The sequence below is a fragment of the Cricetulus griseus genome, assembly GCF_003668045.3.
Source record: "Cricetulus griseus strain 17A/GY chromosome 1 unlocalized genomic scaffold, alternate assembly CriGri-PICRH-1.0 chr1_0, whole genome shotgun sequence".
NCBI lineage: Eukaryota > Metazoa > Chordata > Mammalia > Rodentia > Cricetidae > Cricetulus > Cricetulus griseus.
In genome coordinates, this window is record NW_023276806.1 from 146,734,216 (window position 1) to 146,753,049 (window position 18,834).

At 41.7% G+C, this 18,834-nt stretch overlaps 1 protein-coding gene across 2 annotated transcripts in view; it reads left to right on the forward strand.

The window, feature by feature from the left end:
* Window positions 1-14,869, forward strand: part of Syt1 (synaptotagmin 1) — a 199,876-nt gene extending 185,007 nt beyond the window's left edge. For both annotated transcript variants that reach the window (XM_035451860.1, XM_035451861.1), the window contains exons 7-8: window positions 10,398-10,531; window positions 14,475-14,869. In XM_035451860.1, the coding sequence (XP_035307751.1) occupies window positions 10,398-10,531; window positions 14,475-14,681 (341 nt within the window). In that variant the 3' untranslated portion in view covers window positions 14,682-14,869. The remainder of the gene's footprint in view (window positions 1-10,397; window positions 10,532-14,474) is intronic.
* The last annotated feature ends 3,965 nt before the right edge of the window (window positions 14,870-18,834 follow it).

Consider the following 18,834-nt stretch of genomic DNA (forward strand, 5'->3'; position numbering starts at 1 on the left):
GAAAGAAGACAGTGTCATTATGCAAAATTGTCAGAATTAAACGGCAGGCAGCATGCATTATTCAGCTTTGAACTGCCACTTTCCAGTTCTCATTGTAAATACACAAAGCCTTTAGTGGCTCCTTTCTATCTCATTGCTTACAGCCAGCTGTTTGGCAATTATATTTCTATGAAGTTAGCACAAATTGACACTAGAACTGCCTCAGGGAAGGAGGGGGTGGAAATGTCCTAGGGTTTTAAGGTAGAAATATAGACTAGTAACGGAAATGTTCCAATAATATGAGTAGTTGTCCTTCCAAAGTTCATCACTTAAGATACAATTCTTCGTTCAGAAACATGTTTGCCAGACAGTGGTGGTGGGGGCTTTAATCCCAGCTCCTGGGAGGCAGAAGCAGGCGTATCTCTGTGAGTTCGAGGCCACCCTAGTCTACAGAGGCTAGTGCCAGTACAGGCTCCAAAGCTACACAGAGAAACCCTGTTTCTGGGGGGAAAAAAACAAAACATGTTTTCCCAAAAGAAGATTGTTTTTTATGTTATTGAAGTAGCTCAGATGTCCTCCAATACCAGAGAAGCAGAAAGGTACAAAAGAAAAGGCCATCGGCAAAGAGGGTCTGTTTAAAGCTACTGGTTGATAAGGTGCCGAATGCTCATTTAGGAAATGAATATTCAGGAAAATCTTCAGGTGACTTTTAAGCCAAAGTTAAGAATGTCAAGGAGAGAAAGGGCATCACAGGCTAGAACAAGAATCTCAGAGCCACAGCATTTAAAGTTCTGTGTGACAAACCTTGAGCGTCAGGTATGAGAGACAAACCAAATCCTAGGATGGACCAGACATACCCCAGCAGGTTCAGATGTGACACCACTAAAGATTTTTAATGGGTGGTGTGGTCATGTGACGTAGCTTTAGCAATGCAGGGAAGGAGCCCTTGAGACCAGCAACTACAGAAGGTGTTCTGACCTCGCAGTTAGGATGGACTAACTGAAATAAAAGAGCAGAAGCTTAACAGGTCGTGAAGACCAAGTGCAGAAGTAGAAGGAATCCTGGCCCAAGATGCTCTAACTTTTGGCTCCAGGAATTCAGAATTAAAGTGAAGAAAAGACTTTGGGGGGTGAGGGAGAGAGGAAACCGAGTAGTTTCTGGCTGAAGCATAAGAGAAGGGCTGAGGTGGCTGTGACCTTGTGACACCTCGTGTTCTGTGCTTGCCCCTTGAAGGCACATTTTCTATGTTGCTCATATTTTATGTGCTTCTGAGGTGACAGTGTGACCTGTGAAAACTGAGCTGCTAGCGGTGTTAGTGAAGATGATGTAGTCAGGAACTTTGTTTAGCACAGCTAAGTGGCATCAGGAGTATCCGGTTGCTTTGTAGAATGTGTGAGAAAAGGAGCACAGAAAGGAAAAAAATCTCAACAACTGTGTTCAAATAATAGTAAAGATGGTAATCTCATTAAATGTGTCAGTGAGGGTCTCAGGCCAGAGGAAATAAAAGAAGAAATTATCATCTGATTCTCAAAGACAAAAATGAGAGGAACAAATAACAGTTCCTGAAAATTATCTGTAGGAAAGACTTTCTGAACTGTCTTTTGATGCTCACTGCAGATTTGCACAGATCACCAGCCCCTCCAAAGACAAGCTCATCAAAGCAAGCAAAGCTTTTTATACAGTGTGACTGGGAAAGGTAAAGAAGGAAGGACAGTTACCAGAACAGCAGGGGAGTGGGGTATAGCTATGGTATATTATATTATTATATTATTATTCAATGACCAAAAGACAGTGATGGTCTGGGTGTGGTAGTGTGAGCCTTTAAGCCCAGCACTCTGAGGTCAAAGCAGGTGGGTCTCTGTCTGGTCTACACAGGGAGTCCCAGGCCAGCGAGGGTACACTATGACCCTGTCTCCAAGCTCTGTATCTAGAGTGCAGAGGTGAGAGTTGGGGATTGGGATGAATACAGCACCTGAGATACTCTGTGGAGGTGACAGTTCGTCCGACCTAGAGAAGGATACTGGAGCACCAGGACCAGATCAATTTGATAAAAATTGACTATTGGCAGGTCACCTTCAACAGAGAAAACCAACATTAGTAGGAGATATGTCTGAGAATGCATATGAATATGTATGATTCTTTTAATCATGCTCGAAGTGTAAAGGCAATGAACAAATGGCACTTCTTGACTCCATGCTGTTCAATAAATGATTTGATCAATCATATTAGGATAGCCTTAACATAATGATTTTCTGTCCATCACTCTGGATGAGAAACGGGGATGAAGAGGAAAGAAAGAAAGAAAGAAAGAAAGAAAGAAAGAAAGAAAGAAAGAAAGAAAGGCAAGACAGAAAGGAAGAGGGAGGGGGAGAGAGGGAGAAAAGAAAGGCTCTATATCAAAGTGAAAACTAGAAGGAAGAAACTAAATTATGAAATTTTCTCACAGCAAAAAAAAAAAAATTAACAGAAAAAGGGACACAGATATGAGACTTGCCAACAACTGGCATTACCACATCCCCGACAACAAATATCAACAGTGAAAGAGTCCTCTCTATGTCCTCATTTTTAGCAACACAAGAAAAGTATTAATAAATAGCTCAAGTGTGAGATGCCCAAATATGTCATCATTTTAGCTGGCTTCAGAATCTACAAAGGTTAAATAGTTCTGACTCCTGCTGTCCAAGATTGTCCGTGAAAACATTCTGCTTAGGTCTCTAACTTTACCTTCCCAACTCAGGGTAATTTATTTCAAGAATGGGAGAAAACTTTGCAAGATGCTAAATTAGTTTTCTGTCTTGCACTTCAAGATCACCCCATAAAGCAGTAATATTCTTTGATGGCATACATGATTAAAGTCTTCACAAGTCAACCCTTCGCTTAGAGAAGGCATAGTGCGAGGGGAGCTTGTCTCTATGAGGAATGGGGCAAAGAAACTATCCAACCAGACCTCTCTGAGGGCAGAAAGAAAGCTTTATTGAGGAATCAAGCTGCCAAGGCCATCTATGGGGAGTGGGGCAAAGTGACAGAAAAGCAAGCAGATTGTGTATGGCAGTAAGCAAGGTGGTGGGCATCTGAACTAATGCAAGCCATCCACATTGATCCAGAGCTAGGTGCCCTTCCCAAAGGTAGTTGGCTTTTGGGGCAAGGTTAAGGGGGTTCCTGGAGGTTTAACAAGGGTTTCTCATGAACCAAAACTGCCTCAAGAGATCTGCCTTTCTAGTTAACAGAAACCTGTAGGCTTGTTTACCTGATAGCAATGCTCTGTTTACCCAGCCAGAGTCCTTCTGTTTAGGACAATGCCACCAGCACTGCCATTTGTGGGGGAGGGTGGCTTTGGATCTGGCCATCCCAGACTCTCCTGCTTGCTGGGTATGGGTACCAGGTCAGTAAACTGAGCTAGGGGTCAGTCTGGGTCATAGAGCCTGCCTTAACACATGATAATAATATATGCCAGCCTGAGGTTAAAACACTTTCTGTGTGTTTGATTCTGTAACTCTATGATTAGCTATTATCATTTTCCCTAATCTATAGTTGGAGGAAACATTTAACCAAAAAGGTTAAATATCTTCTGCAAGACCACACAGCTGTGAGGAGCAGGGCCAAGATCCAAGATAGTCTGGTTTCAGCATCTGTGCTTATAAACACTATACTAAACTTTCAACTTGGAAAACCACAAAGGGCAGCAGATTTTGAGACAGCAAACCTGGATTTGGATTCTTGAGGGGGAAAAAAAAAATCAGACATTCTCAAGCATTTCCTGACAGGGATTATTGTACTATAAAATGACATGATATAATTTTAAATGATAGAGATGGATGGATGGACGGGTTGGTGGGTGGATGGATGGATGGATAGATGGATGGATGGAATAGGTTTATGGAAAACATAAATTATACTTCAAGTGTTAAGAGCCATTATTGTTTTAAGCCTTTTAAAATCATTCTCAGCTCATATTTTATCCAGTTTCACTAGTTTTAACATAGAATCTAAAAAGTATAGATAGTACTATGATTTTTGGATGGCATGCTCAGGGTTCTTTTACTTTATATTTGTTCAAAGAACTCAACCTTTTTAAGGCTTTAGATTTGAAGATCAGCATAACCACATTTAGGAGAGTGGAGAGAATATCAGCCTTTTCCAAAAGATCAGTTTCATGAAGATTGGAGAGGCCACTCAGGGTGCTTATCTGGCACACCTAAGACCCTGGGTTCAATCGAAAGCCCCCCCCCCCCACACACACACATACATATCTTGAAAGCACCTGGACTCATCCTCACGCCTTGCTTGACAAACAACAGAAACTCTTCAAAAGATGGTTGCTTTATTAGTTTTCTGTTGCCACTAAGAAGAAATGATCACCAAGTCTTTGTCTTAAAACAACACACATTTATTTTCGTATAGTTGTATGGAGTTAGAGAAACCTCACATTCATTTAGAGAAGAGGAAGAATAAGTTTAATAGGCCTATTATATGATGTGGTAACTGTAGTCAATAAAGCAAGGATTCTTGAAAATCTCCAAGGTAGTACATAGTAAATGTTCTCACCTTGAAAAGCAAGTATGTGAATAAAACCTGGTTGTTAGCCCAAATTAGCCATTCCACAATGTACATGTGTTTTAAAAGTCATGGTCCACATAATAAATAAATACAACTTCTTGTTGTTTTGTTTTTTGAGACAAAACAGGATTTCTTTGTGTAGCCTTGACTGTCCTATAACTAGCTCTGGTCTCCAACAGGCTGGCCACAAACTCACAGAGATCCACCTGCCTCTGCCTCATGAGTGCTAGGATTAAAGGCGTGTGCCACCACTGCCCGATGTACTTGCAATTTCTATGTCCCAACGTAAATGTTAAGAAATCTAACACAAGCCAGGTGTTGGTGGCGCACGCCTTTAATCCCAGCACTCGGAGACCAAGGCAAGAGGATCTCTGTGAGTTCAAGGCCAGCCTGGTCTCCAGAGCAAGTGCCAGAATAGGCTCCAAAGCTGCACAGAGAAACCCTGTCTCAATAAATAAATAAATAAATAAATAAATAAATAAATAAATAAGAAAGCTAACACAACCCTCAATGGGCTCAAGTCCACCTGTTGACAGGATTGTCCTTCCTAGAGGCTCTAGAGAAAAGGACACTCCTTGACGCTATTTGTTTTTGTTGTTGTTGTTTTGTTTTGTTTTTTTGTCCTTTCTAAATTTTTCCTTCTAGCAGTCACTCACGTACCTGAGCTTGTGGTCCCTTCTTTGTTCAAATCAAGGCATGGTAGTTTATTCTTGTAATGGTAGCACTTGAGAGACTGTGCCAGAAGTTGGAGGCCAGCCTGAGCTCCAGAGTGAGTTTCAGGCTAGCCTGTCTCAAATATAAATAAAATAACCCAGAACACTGGCATATATATGCCTCTCCCTTCTTCCTTCGTCTCATTTCTTTCTGATCATAGCCAGGAAAAGTTCTCATCATTTTTAAGGACTTATGAAAAGTGTGGACCCTTCTGGAAACACCAGGCTGACCTCATTTGAATGTCCTGGCTTTAATCACATTCGCCAGCCCCTTTTCCCATGCAGCATATTTGCAGGTTCTCAAGATTAGAAAGTCATGTCTTTGGAGGAGCTATTATTCTGCCTACCATAATTGTGAACATCGGGAACACAAACTTTAATTTGGTGTATTAAAATGATTTGTCCATATGTGAGTGTGAGAGTGGTCTCATTAGAGTGTCCTCAAAAACCTCCAAGTCGGAACAGCTGTTATGACAGGGAGGAGATAAAGTCCAGCAAACCTGATTTCCCACAAAAGAGAGAGAGAGAGAAGGAGAGAGAGAGAGAGAGAGAGAGAGAGAGAGAGAGAGAGGGGCAATGTTGTTTGAAAGAAGCAATGACACAGACATAACAAAACCAAATGAGAGACCTGACAATGACCCAGACAGGCCATGGAGATCTCATGACTGTTTCACTGATGGAGGAGACCTTCTTTCATCTCTCTCTCTCTCTCTCTCTCTCTCTCTCTCTCTCTCTCTCTCTCTCTTTCTGTATATGTGTGTGAGGGTGAATGTGTGTGAGCATGATGTTGTATGAGTGTATATGTGAACATGTGTGTTTATGAGTGAATGTATGTATGTGTGTGTATGTATGTGTGAATGTATATGTAAGCATGTTGGGGGGTAAATGTGTATGTGAGCATTCGTGTATGATTTGTGTGAGAGCGTGTGTGTGTGTGTGTGTGTGTGTGTGTGTGTGTGTGTGTGTGAATGAATGGATGGATGGATGTGTGTGTGTGTGAGTGACTGTATGTAAGCATGTGTGTGTGAGTGAATATGAAAGTAAGAATGTGTGTGAGTGAATGTGTATGTAAGCATGTGTGTGTATGAGGATGTGTGTGTGAGGATGTGTCTGTGAGTGAATGTGTATGTGAACATGTGTGTGTGTGTGAGCATGTGTGTGAGTGAATGTGTATGTGAACATGTGTGTGTGTGAGATGTGTGTGTGAGGATGTGTCTGTGAGTGAATGTGTATGTGAACATGTGTGTGTGTGTGAGTATGTGTGTGAGGATATGCCTGTGTGAGCATGTGTATGTGAACGTGTGTGTGTGTGTGTGTGTGTGTGTGTGTGTGTGTGTTGTGCATGTGTGAGTACAGCCACCCCTGCACCATGAAGCACAGTGAAGGTCAGAGGACAACTCTGTAGAGTCATGTCTGTCCTACCTTTCAGTGGGCTCTAGGAATAGGATTCGGGTCATCAGAGTTTCCTGATGTTGGTCTCCAGCCTCTCTTTCATTTAAGTTGCAGCCAAAGATCATTGGAAACCAGAGACCAGAGAAAAAGACATTTCTTCCACTGAAGCCTAAAAAGAAATAGGCTAGTATTTTTAAATAGAAATTAAACAAACAAAAGGCATGTCATGTCTCTCAGTCTTGTACCTATTCAGGTGGTAGCAGGTATTATTAGATGTTGCTGAAGAAGGGTTGTCAGTATTCAGATGAGGAAGACGTCCATGACTGCTTGCTGCTGGTAATTGGAGGACTCCACAAGTCCAGGGGCACAGAGTGCCTGAGGGGGGTAGCACAGTTTCATTGCTTGCCTAATTCCCCACAGTATTTACACAGTTCCCACACCCCAAGGGATGTTCCAACACCATGCCTAGTGTCAAGCTGCAGAACTCAAGAAAAACCACATTATTAAGTCCCATTACAGCCTATTGTATCATTTCTATAGCATTGTATCTTATGACACAATCACCAGGGCTCTTAAGCCACCATGACACTGGGAGTTTAACAAGGATTTGCTTTTCGTAATAATGCTTAAAACAGAACAAACTAAATCATACAGAGTCCTGAAACAAAGAGCAGGAGAGGTGCTCTTTGCTTTCAAATATCTGCATGTCTGTCCTCAAAGCATAGGTGTGACTCTCTTCATGGCTATCTTCCTCTTTAGGGGTCTCAGCAAGGAGGCAGGAAAACTAGAACAAGGCTTAGTCGCATAAAAGTCACTGATGAGATAAAGGAAGATTAGGGCCATCTGCAAAGGGGTCAGAATTCAGGAAAAGTGCAGGAAGGGAAGCCAGAGAACACTTTGGAAACGAGGCAGTCAAGGAGCAGAAAGTGGAAAAGCCTGGAGAAAATGGAGAAACAGTCTAAGACTTCAGATAGACAAAAAAAAAAAAAAAAAAAAAAAAAAAATCCCCAAACTACCTATATCCAAATATGTAAGCTTTGGGGAGATAGGAAGAAGACAGGAGGGCTGGAGCGATGATGGCTCAGCCATTAAAGACTAGGCTCACAACCAAAAATATAAGGAAGAAGACAGGGCCAAGAGGAAGAAAACTTACATTGTAAAGCCCTAAGTACTTTCTACTTGTTCATTTGACCAAAAAAAAAAAAAAAAAAAAAAAAAAAAGTGACTGGGGAGTAGGAATGCAGCTGTGTGTTAGAATGAATCCATAGCATGAACAACCCCCCCCCCCCCAAATCTTTATTATGTGTCAGGTTGTTTCAGTCAAGATGACTGGTCAGTATAGCATGCAGTTTCTGTCCTTCAGGACTATCTTAGATAGGGTTTCTGTCCCTGTCCCTGTAAAGGGACACTACGACCACAGCAACACTTACAAAGGAAAGCATTTAACTGAGGTCATCATGGTGGTGAGCATGGCGTCATGGCAGGTAAACATGGTGCTGGCAACATCTTGATCACAATGCAACAGGAAATCAACTGTGACAATGTGAATAGCTTGAGCATAGGAGAACTCAAAGCTCCCCCTCCCCCACAGTGACACACTTCCTCCAACAAGGCCACACCCAGTCTAACAAAGCCACACCTCCTAATGGTGCCACTCCCTTTGGAGGCCATTTTCTTTCAAACTACCACAAGGAGTTACATTCTACTGAAGCCCAGAGAGATGGAGATAAAAACAATATTTTTATCTGCAGCTTTCTGAAACTATGTGGGCATTAGATTGTCTGTAATATTTCTCCCAACTCAAGTTCTGAAAAGAGAGAGGAAATTTGAAAGTAGTTATTTGGATGATACTAATTTGTTTTTCTTTTAATCATTGCCCTCTGGTATTTTCCTATAATGAACTTACATTATATATGAAATGGAAATTGCTTAAGAAACAGTAGAGAATTGTTTCCTGTTCGTCGTGGTTTCTTGTGTGGTGAAGTATGTCGCTCATCCCAACCCTTTCCTTATCACCTCTGTATGCATCTTCTTTATTCATTGCACACATGTGAAGGACGCTATTGCCAACCTTTGAAGGCTTAGTATGATCCCCCAACACGGGGGGGGGGGGGGGGGAGGAGAGGGACTGACCAACCAAGTGCTGGATTCTCTTCCTCACGCTCCCATCTCAGGTCCAGTGCACCCTCCACAGAAGCCTTCTGAGCAGTGCCCCTACTTTATCCACACTCTACTGTTGCTGCTGTTTCCGTTCAATCTTGGCTCAGCTCCTCCCTTGTTCCCTGTTCATCAACTTCTAATTTTATACGCATCCCCTTTCTCTAAAAGCTTATTGTCTATTACCCCACAAGTCTGAGATCCCATCGTGAACACAGAGATCTGTTGTGTTCAGTGTGGCTCCTATCTACTGATTAGTATCAACTTATTACTGATAGTAATAAGAGGTTCTAAGCCATCTTTGCCACACACCAGCATTGGCTGTGTGAATAAATAAATGAATGAAATGGCCCCTTTGTCATGCCTCTGCCAAGCTTTATTCCCATCCGATAGCCAGCAACAGCTAAGCCTTCTGCCAGCTCACAAAGCCAACTGTTAAATTCCCAGAAACTTTATGTGCCAAGTTGTTAAACTGTTTGTAGCTTCACGTGGGCCATGGTGAGCACACTTACACCACAGAGATCTGCAAATGCTACATGTCAAGACATTTCCACCCAAAGGAGTGGTTTCCCAGCATACCATGGTCCTTCCCTTCCATTGTAAGTGGGAGATTCAGCCAGCATTACAATAGCCTGCCACAGAGCTTGCTTGAAACCTCTCAATGAAAGGTACTGGACATTTTACAGCATATTAAATAAATGCCACATAATCCCTTCCCTGTTGGGGCTCAGTTCTTTTCTCAGAAAATTCATAATCTAAACATGTGGCTGTGGCAGGCTAGAAGCCTCAGACAGTAAAGGTGCCTGCTGCCAAACCTGATGACCTGAGCTTGATCCCTAGGACCCAGATAGTAGGGGACAGACTCCCACAAGTTGTCCTTTGGTCTCTGTGCATGCACTGTGACATGCACCCCACCGCCACACACAAAATAAACAAAATGTGGCTTTTTCTTCCAGGCGGCCAACCAGCTCCGAACTCATGGAAAAGTACTATGAGTTTTGAATGTTCCACCTAGTTTAGGCTCATTTCTGTCTAGCTCTTTTAGTTTAAATTACTGTTTTTCTTTATCTATCTTTTGCCTCAGGGTTTATATTACCTTTCTTACTTCTGTATATCTTACTTTCACTGCTTCTCTGTCTGGTAACTGCATGGCTTCTGGCCCCAGGGATGTCCAGTCCAACCCCCCCCCCTTCTCTCATTCCCCTTCTTTAGAGCCTAGATTCCTCCTCCTGTTTATTCTCTGCCTGCCAGCCTGGCCCACCCCTTTTCTGCCTAGCTCCAAGCTGTTCAGCTTTTTATTAGAACAATCAGGTGCCCTAGGCAGGCAACACATCTTTACATAGTTAACCCCCCATCTTTACAGTGGTTAAACAAATGCAGCATGAACAAATGTAATGCACCTTCACACAGTCACAGTAACTTTCCACAGCATGAAGAAATGGAACGCACCTTTAAAAAGTTAAAGTAACTTTCCACAGTCTAAACAAATGTAACATAGCTTTACATAGTTAAAATAATATTCCACCACAAGAAATGTAACAAAATACTTGACATAAGACATACATCTGATCTCCTGAAACTCCCCTTTCTGTTTTTCAGATCCTTATGTGAAGATTCATCTGATGCAGAACGGCAAGAGACTGAAGAAGAAGAAGACAACCATTAAGAAGAACACGCTTAACCCCTACTACAACGAGTCCTTCAGCTTTGAAGTTCCTTTCGAGCAGATCCAGGTAACGTCAGACACGCATTTGTCCTTCCATCCAATTTCATGCCTTCAGATCACATCAGTGACAAGCAAAGAACCTTCGAGTCATCAGTGCCCGTGCCTTCATTAGAACTGCCCCATGCACATTTGATGCCTGAGCTCTGCCAGCCAGAACATAATAAAGCTCCACAGCATGAGAAATGCTGATGTGTCAGCTGGACCAGCTAGCTGCCTTCTGCCCAGCAGAAATTAAGGTGGAAAATAGAAAACCAACAGAACCGCTTTGCTATGTCAATAAGTTCGCCTACAGGATCCAAAAGCTAAGAGAGAATGGACTTGCCTATTTATTCCCAGGCTACAATAAGCAATCTGCTTCTATAGAGAAAAAATAACCAGTCCTTCTCCTTCTAACATTAGCCTGTGGTTTGTAGATAAACTAACTCACACACATTTCACATGCTAGAACACTGTATGTATTTGCTTATTTTCAACAGCAGTTAAATAAGTAAACTGTATTGTTTCCCTATTTCCAGTCACTTTTTCAGTAGTTAAACCTGTGAACACTTTGGCCCTTCTGGCAAACACTTGGAACATCAGTTTTCTATCAGAATTTATTTTGCAATATCTGCTCAGTGAACTTTGAGTTCCAAGACCTTATTCCTATGGAAACTAACACCCCCTGGCATTTTGTTTTTAATTCCACAAAACAATACAAAGCAAGGTATTGAGATGAAAAAAAAAAAAAAAAAACTCTTCTTGTAAACTTACTCCTTTCAACTACAGTCCCATACCTATACCTATAAAAATACATTTCACCTATGAATTTCGGGAAGCACAAATATATTGAAAGGAAGACATATTAGAAACAAAATAGAAGTTGTGATTTGGGGTGGCATTTTAGAGGAGAGACGGCTGAGCCTGGCATGCTTCAGACTAGACCTGGGAATAGCAGGCCCACACTGGTTCCATCCTGCCTTCACTGCTCCTACAAATTTGATTTTTCTTCCTTTTTTTTTTTAATCCAAGAATGCTGTTTTCCAAGCTTTATATTTCCCCAAATCAGTGCTTCTCAGCCTTCCTTATGCTGTGGCCCTTGTGGTGACCCCCCCCCCAACCATAAAATTTGTTTTGTTGCTACCCCATAACTATCACTTTGCTACTGTTATGAATCATAATGTAAATATCTCTGTTTTCGGTGGTCTTAGGCAACCCCTGTGAAACTGTTGTTTGACCCCATAAGGTCATGACCCACAGGTTGAGAACCACAGCCCTAAAGACCACAGTGTCTTAACTGCTTTTGAAGGGGGCTAGTTTTCTTTTAGGCTGAGATTATAAGATTATGTACCTGTCTTCTATCTTTCTCAATCCCCGTGAAACATTTTGTGAAGGAAGCAAATTATGCTAATCTCTGAAAGCATGCAAAAAAAAAAAAAATCATCATGGTCACCGCCATCCAAAACTGCAGAAATAAACTACAGAGGCAACTGCAGAATAGATCCATTGGGTGCCCTAATCAGTTCACCTCTCAGTAACATAATCAAGTCTGTCCTAACTCTGAAAACATTCATTATGTTTCCACAAAATGTCCCCATGCTGGTCCCTTCATAATCACAGAGCATTTGCTTGGGACAAGATCTGAGAATCAAGGCCACAAATATCATCTTCCCCTTGCTTCCAAACACTACCTATTTGATAGGTAATTAATTTATTTTGTTTATTTGTGGTACTTAGGGATGAACCAACCACCACTGAGCCATATCCCCACCCTAGAAAGATAATTTTCTTAATATTGCCATCATGGCAAGGCTGCACATATGAGACAGTGCTACATTTTGCCTTCTAAATTCCACATTCAAAAGTAATTGTTGGGCCCCGTGAGATGGCTAGATGGATAAAGACACTTTCTGCCAATCATGATAATCTGGGATTGATGCCCAGGACTCATGTGGTGGAAGGAGAGAACCAACTCTCGCAAGTTGTCCTCTCCACATGTGCAGTATAGTGCATGCCCGTGCACGCATGAACACACACACACACACACACACACACACACACACACAACACACACACACAAAAAGTGAATAAATGTAATAAGAAAATTTCTTTTTAAAAAAGGCAGTAGTTGAGGCGGGGCATTGGTGGCACACGCCTTTAATCCCAACACTTGGGAGGCAGAGGCAGGCAGATCTCTGTGAGTTTGATTGAGGCCATCGTGGTCTACAGAGCGATTTCTAGGACAGGCTCTAAGCAATACAGAGAAAGAGAAACCCTGTCTTGAAAAAACAAACAAACAAAAAACAAAACAAAACAACAACAACAAAAAGGACAGTAATTGTAAATTTTGCCTTATTGGGGGGGTGTGCAGGGGTGGATGCAAAGGGACAGAGCAATGAATGGGATTGAGCTACATGAAGTAAAAGACACGTAGAATAATAGAGGGGAAAAGGTAGTAGCTGTTTTTGCCGTCCCAAAAATGAACCTCAGTGACATTCTCAATACAGAGATGTCCTTGTGTGCTTGTGTCCTCAGAATCAAAGTCCTCCAGGGCTGGAACTCAGTGGATCTTCATCTGGGCCTGGCTTTCATCATTGGATTTTTCTTCCCTTTAATGCTGGCCATAAATTAATATAGCTACTTTATTTTCATCTTTTACCTTTATCTCCAGTGTCTAAATCAGAGCCATCGCATATTCTGGCTACCCAAATTCATTAACTGGGAAATAGAACTGAGCTGTTCTTTAGAGAGTGTTTTTTTATGCTATAATAATATGAATTTGCTTTCATAGATTCAGTCAGTCCAATAGAGGGAGTTAGTAAATAAACCCTCACAATCTGATGGAGTCCCAGGGAAAAACGTGTGTGTCCTAAAGTGACACCCATTTAATATCAATGCCAGATACACAGTAGTTACTTATTCATGTTCATTAAGAGAATCTTACTCAAGAAAAAGTATATTTTATTTAGTTCATTCCTTTTCTAAGATTTATACTGTGTTGTCATTGTTCATGGTCACAATTATATGACTAGGTCAAATCCTTTTAGTTTTACATAAAATACTGGCTGTCCTTGAAATGACATCACAATGATTACTCAGAAAGTTTTATTGAGAATAACAGCAATGCTGGGTGGTAATGGCTCACACCTTTAATCCCAGCACTTGGGAGGCAGAGACAGGCAGATCTCTGTGAGTTCGAGGCCAGCCAGGTCTACAGAGTGAGTTCCAGGACAGCCAGGGCTGCTACACAGAGAAGCTCTGTCTTGAAAAACCAAAACAAAGGAAAAAAACAAAGAACAGCAACAACAAAAAAGAATGACCTAAGTCCTAATGCCAGAACCCTCGTGGATGAGACTCGTATAACAGTGTCACAGCCTTCCATAGGCGGTTTATAGCATGGAGTATGGAGACCAACGCACTCAGTCCTTATGTGATCTCAGATGAGTTAGAAACTCTTGTGAGCTTCCAGTATCTTTCTCTGTGCAATGGAAATATTAATAGGATCTACTGAGAGAAATAACTGAATTATTCTGTAAAGTTACTAAGATAATATGAAATATGTAATAAAAATTTAGTGTGTATGTGTTAAGCTAACTGCCAGGCATAATGACACACACCTGTAATCTCAGCACCTGGGGAGAGGGTAGAAACAGGGAGATCAAGAGATCAAGATCATCCTCAGCTGCATAATGAGCTTAAACCCAGTCTGAGTTACATAAGACACTGCCTCCCCCCACCCCAAAGATAATAAGATAGCGATGGCAGCAAAGACAGTAGTGATAGTGACAATGATGTAGAGATAGAACAACAAAAACTGGACTGACGTTTCCACAGTCAAGAGCTTTCAGCCTCATCCTGGTGGTTAGAAGTGGATTCTTAGTTCTCATTCCTCAGCTCCCACGGAAACTCTGTGTGTCCCAGGGCTTTGTCTGTAGGGCTGGCTGACACTTGTGCATTTTTGTGTCCTCTTTCAGAAAGTGCAAGTGGTGGTAACTGTTTTGGACTATGACAAGATTGGCAAGAACGATGCCATCGGCAAAGTCTTTGTGGGCTACAACAGCACCGGTGCCGAGCTGCGACACTGGTCAGACATGCTGGCCAACCCCCGGCGACCCATCGCCCAGTGGCACACTCTCCAGGTGGAGGAGGAGGTTGATGCCATGCTGGCTGTCAAGAAGTAAAGGGACGAAGAAGCCTTTCTGCATTTGCCCACATAGTGCTCTTTAGCCAGTATCTGTAAATACCTCAGTAATATGGGCCCTTTCCGTTTCCAGCCATGCATTCCTCATACAACTCAGTGGTACTTCAGATCCCGTTTTTGATTTGCACAAATTTAAGTGTAGAGCGCCCCCATGCCCTTCTTCATACCACTGCCCTCCAAATCTTCTTTTAAGCAATATGATGTGTAGATAGAGCATGACTGAAATTATGTATTGTATCACACCGTTGTATATACCAGTATGCTAAAGATTTATTTCTAGTTTGTGTATTTGTATGTTGTAAGCGTTTCCTAATCTGTGTATATCTAGATGTTTTTAATAAGATGTTCTATTTTAAACTATGTAAATTGACTGAGATATAGGAGAGCTGATAATATTATTATATGGTAAATATAGTATCGTCTGCATTCCAGCAACAATATCAACTTGAAAGGCACTAGTACAGTTCAACTGATATCTTAAAGGACAACTTAAACCCAAGCTTTCTATTAAATCATTTGAGTACCGAGATCTGCTCACACTACACCTTCTTAGGTGGGCAAACCCAATTTTGTAGAATTCTTTCACAGGCAAATAGCATGACCTGAGCAGCATCCAGGCTGACCTCAAGGAAGCAAAGCCACAGCCCAGAGTAGCATCTGTCTGTATGTGTCTGCAAAACTAAAACCATGGCTTCACTCTTCCATTCAGAGGAGTGACGAACAAGAGTGAGTTCCGATGACTGCATCTAGAGTAACACCTCAAGGATGTTCTCCGTGTGTGTGTGTGTGTGTGTGTGTGTGTGTGTGTGTTCGCGAAAATGTGAAAGTTTGCACGTGTTATGTGTGGTGCATGCCTTTGTTTGGGGTTAGGGTGGGAGAGGAGAAGCTAAGAGAAGTCAGCGTTTGTGAAATATTGCCTGACTATTTAAACAGAAAATCATAGCTCTCCATTATCACATTTATATAAAACGTGCAACCTGTGAATTCTGACCCAGATTTCACAACAATAATGATTCCAAACGGTATGCACATGAGACTTTGTAATGAAATATTTTATTACACAAAACCAGATGAGAAGGAATGCAGAATATTTTTAACACAGCAATCTGTGCTTATTACACAAAATTACTTTGTGGTAAACAGACAGTATTGTAATCCCATCAAAAGATGAAAAACAACAAACAATTAGCCATAGTTCTGAATGCACTTCGATTAAGCCAAAACAGACAGCTAGTGATCTTTTTATATGCTCTTTTTACTTAAGTTTTAATTTGTCCTTTAAACAAAGGTGAAACAAAACCAAGAACAAGTTCTAGTAAACTGAAGCAACCTCTTATGTACACTAGATGCTCGATGTAGGAGAAGTTTTTCAATGTTTTCACTGTTGCTCTGTAGTAACTAGCACTATTCTGAAGCTACTAGTCATTCCATAAGAGTCTTAAGGATTGCTCTGTGTAACACTGTGACTGCCCTGTGTGCTTAGACACGTAGTTTCCTCAGTGGATAGCACTCAACTTATTCCGTAGTGATATTGTAACAATACTGCCATTCCCTCTTACTGCACTGCCCAACGTGTGTGTAGCACAAACAGTTCTCATTACTAAGGACCAATTCAGAACTGAACAGCTATGCATAGGACAGAAAGATACATAGAGTGGGGGGTAGGGAGAACACACAGCATTTTGTCAACACTGTGCACTAGTCTATATTTGTCCTGCTTCTTTGGTAGACAGCCACTTCAGGAAGGTGAGCCTGCTACCTAACACTGCTTCTAGTCTCTTCTCCCACTTGCTATTGTGACCTGTTTTCACCTTCAGGCCACAGAGAATAGCAATGCTCTAAAGTGAGAGACTGTCTTCACAGGTACCAAAACAAAATGGAGGGATGCTAAGCATGGCCTCGTGTTTGCTCTTTAGGATTTAGCTCCATGTTTTGGACAACACTCAAGAGAATCCCCCAAAAAAGGGCTGTTGGTAGACTTTAAACACGGAGTTGGCTGTTCCACACATACACAGACCACAAAAATCAAATCCCAGGTGTGATTCCTTCCTCATCAGAGAAGAGGCAAATAGTTTGCCTTTCATCCCCATCACAGCAAACTCTTCAGAAATGGAACAGACAGGAAGGACAGGGTCTGTGGGTGAACAGCACTTTTTAAGAACTAAAAACATGGATGACAGAAGATGCACACTCACAGGTGAGATTAAACAGCAGTTTCAAGAGGAGACTCGAATGAGATCCTATTTAAGGGACCAAGTCCTACCAAAGAGGAGTTTACTCTTAACAACACCTTAAATACCAGACAATGACATTTCATTTCATCATCTCCCGATTTAAGTTGTACACGGTAAAACACTTCCAAAGACGCAGCTCTCAGCTGCAGAGCAGACATCCTCTCCTGCATTCCAATACTACTAGCACATTCTCTTGCAACACTGCCAACGTGGGATTGTCACCATAGAATTAGTTGGTACTATATCATCTCTCATGAGCCGGTGACTGGACCTGCTTTAGGACCAAGATCCATCCTCGGATAAGCCACATGTACCTTTCTGACAAAGCTGTGTGAAGTCTTAGACGCTGATGCCCTAGAACGATCCTAGTTGCCTTTGTGTATATTTACTGCCTGCTTGAGTGTTCCTATGTGTGGGTTTTCCCTGTGTCTCGTAGAAATGTTGGGGTGTTTTCTTCTGCCATAAGGCTCGTGGCCCGCGAGCCAACTCCTTTAGCTGTATTTTCCCTTCATTTTTTTGATAAGTGGTTTAAATTTTGTTTCACTTTGTGTAGTGAACCCCCTAGTAGTTTTCTGATTGTTGTTAAAAATGACATAACATATTACATGGATACTCAATAAAAATGTTTTATTTCCTGTTGATGGTTGCTGTCTTTCAATTCTTTTTGTTCTCGACTCCGGTGTTACTAGAGGACGAGTTGACCTTGTGGATGGCCAGAAGCATTGGTGGCTAAAAGAAAACTTGTGCTAAATGCCAGCCTCAAAGTCACTTCTGGGACAACAGAGCAGCTGCAGGGGAATTATGCCCAGAGGGTGTCTGTCCCTATCCTTCCTCACCTGCGTTACTCTGTGCCTGTCACAAAGCCCCTTAGCATAGTTCAGAACTTTTCAGTTTGCCAAAAATGTGTCCTGGAGGGATTTCACTTCAATGCCAGCTAATACACACTTCCCCAGAATGAAACTAAAATCAAATTGTTTTAAGTGTCTCTTTGGAGGATAGGAAGAATATTAAAGTCGATGTCTGCTAAAATGTTTAGAAGCAGATGAACGACTTTCCAACATCCTTTCACATCCGTGTGGTACTTACTATGTACCATTCTTTACTAGATACTGGATCCCAGCTTCAGACTGAGATGTAAACACCTGTAACGCTGCCTTATGACATGCATACTTAAAAGTGAGCACCTTGGAGGGGGAATAGGTAGCTCAGTATGTAAAGTGCTCACCATAAAAGCCTAAGGGCCTGAGGCTAGCAAGACAGATCAGTGGAAAGAGGCACTTCCATAAATGTCTGACAACAGGACTTTGATCCCTGGAACCCATGTAAAGAAAAGAGCCAGCACCATGTAGTTGTCCTCTGATTTATACATGAGAACTGTGGCACATACACACATATAAACATACACATGCATACACACATGTATACACTATATATATATATATATATATATATATATATATATATATATATAGTGGGTTTTTTCCAAGACAGGGTTTCTCTATGTAGGCCTGGCTGTCTAGAACTCTTTCTGTAGACTAGGCTGGCCTCAAACTTAGAGATCTGCCTGCCTCTACCTCTGAGCGTTGCAATTAAAGGCGTGTGCCACATTGCCTGGCTAAAAACTGTAATCAAAAGAAAAAAGCGCCAGGCAGGGGTGGGAGGCAGAGGCAGGTGGATCTCTGTGAGTTCCAGACCAGCATGGTCTACAAGAGCTAGTTCCAGGACAGCCTCCAAAGCCACAGAGAAACCCTGTCTCAAAAAACAAAACAAAACAAAAAAAAAAAAAAAAAAAAAAAGGAAAGGAAAGAAAAAAAAGCATAAGACTATAGCTCAACCTCAGAAACCATGTTAAAACAATAGCAGCTATAGTGGTGGGGTTGTATAATCCCACAAATCAGG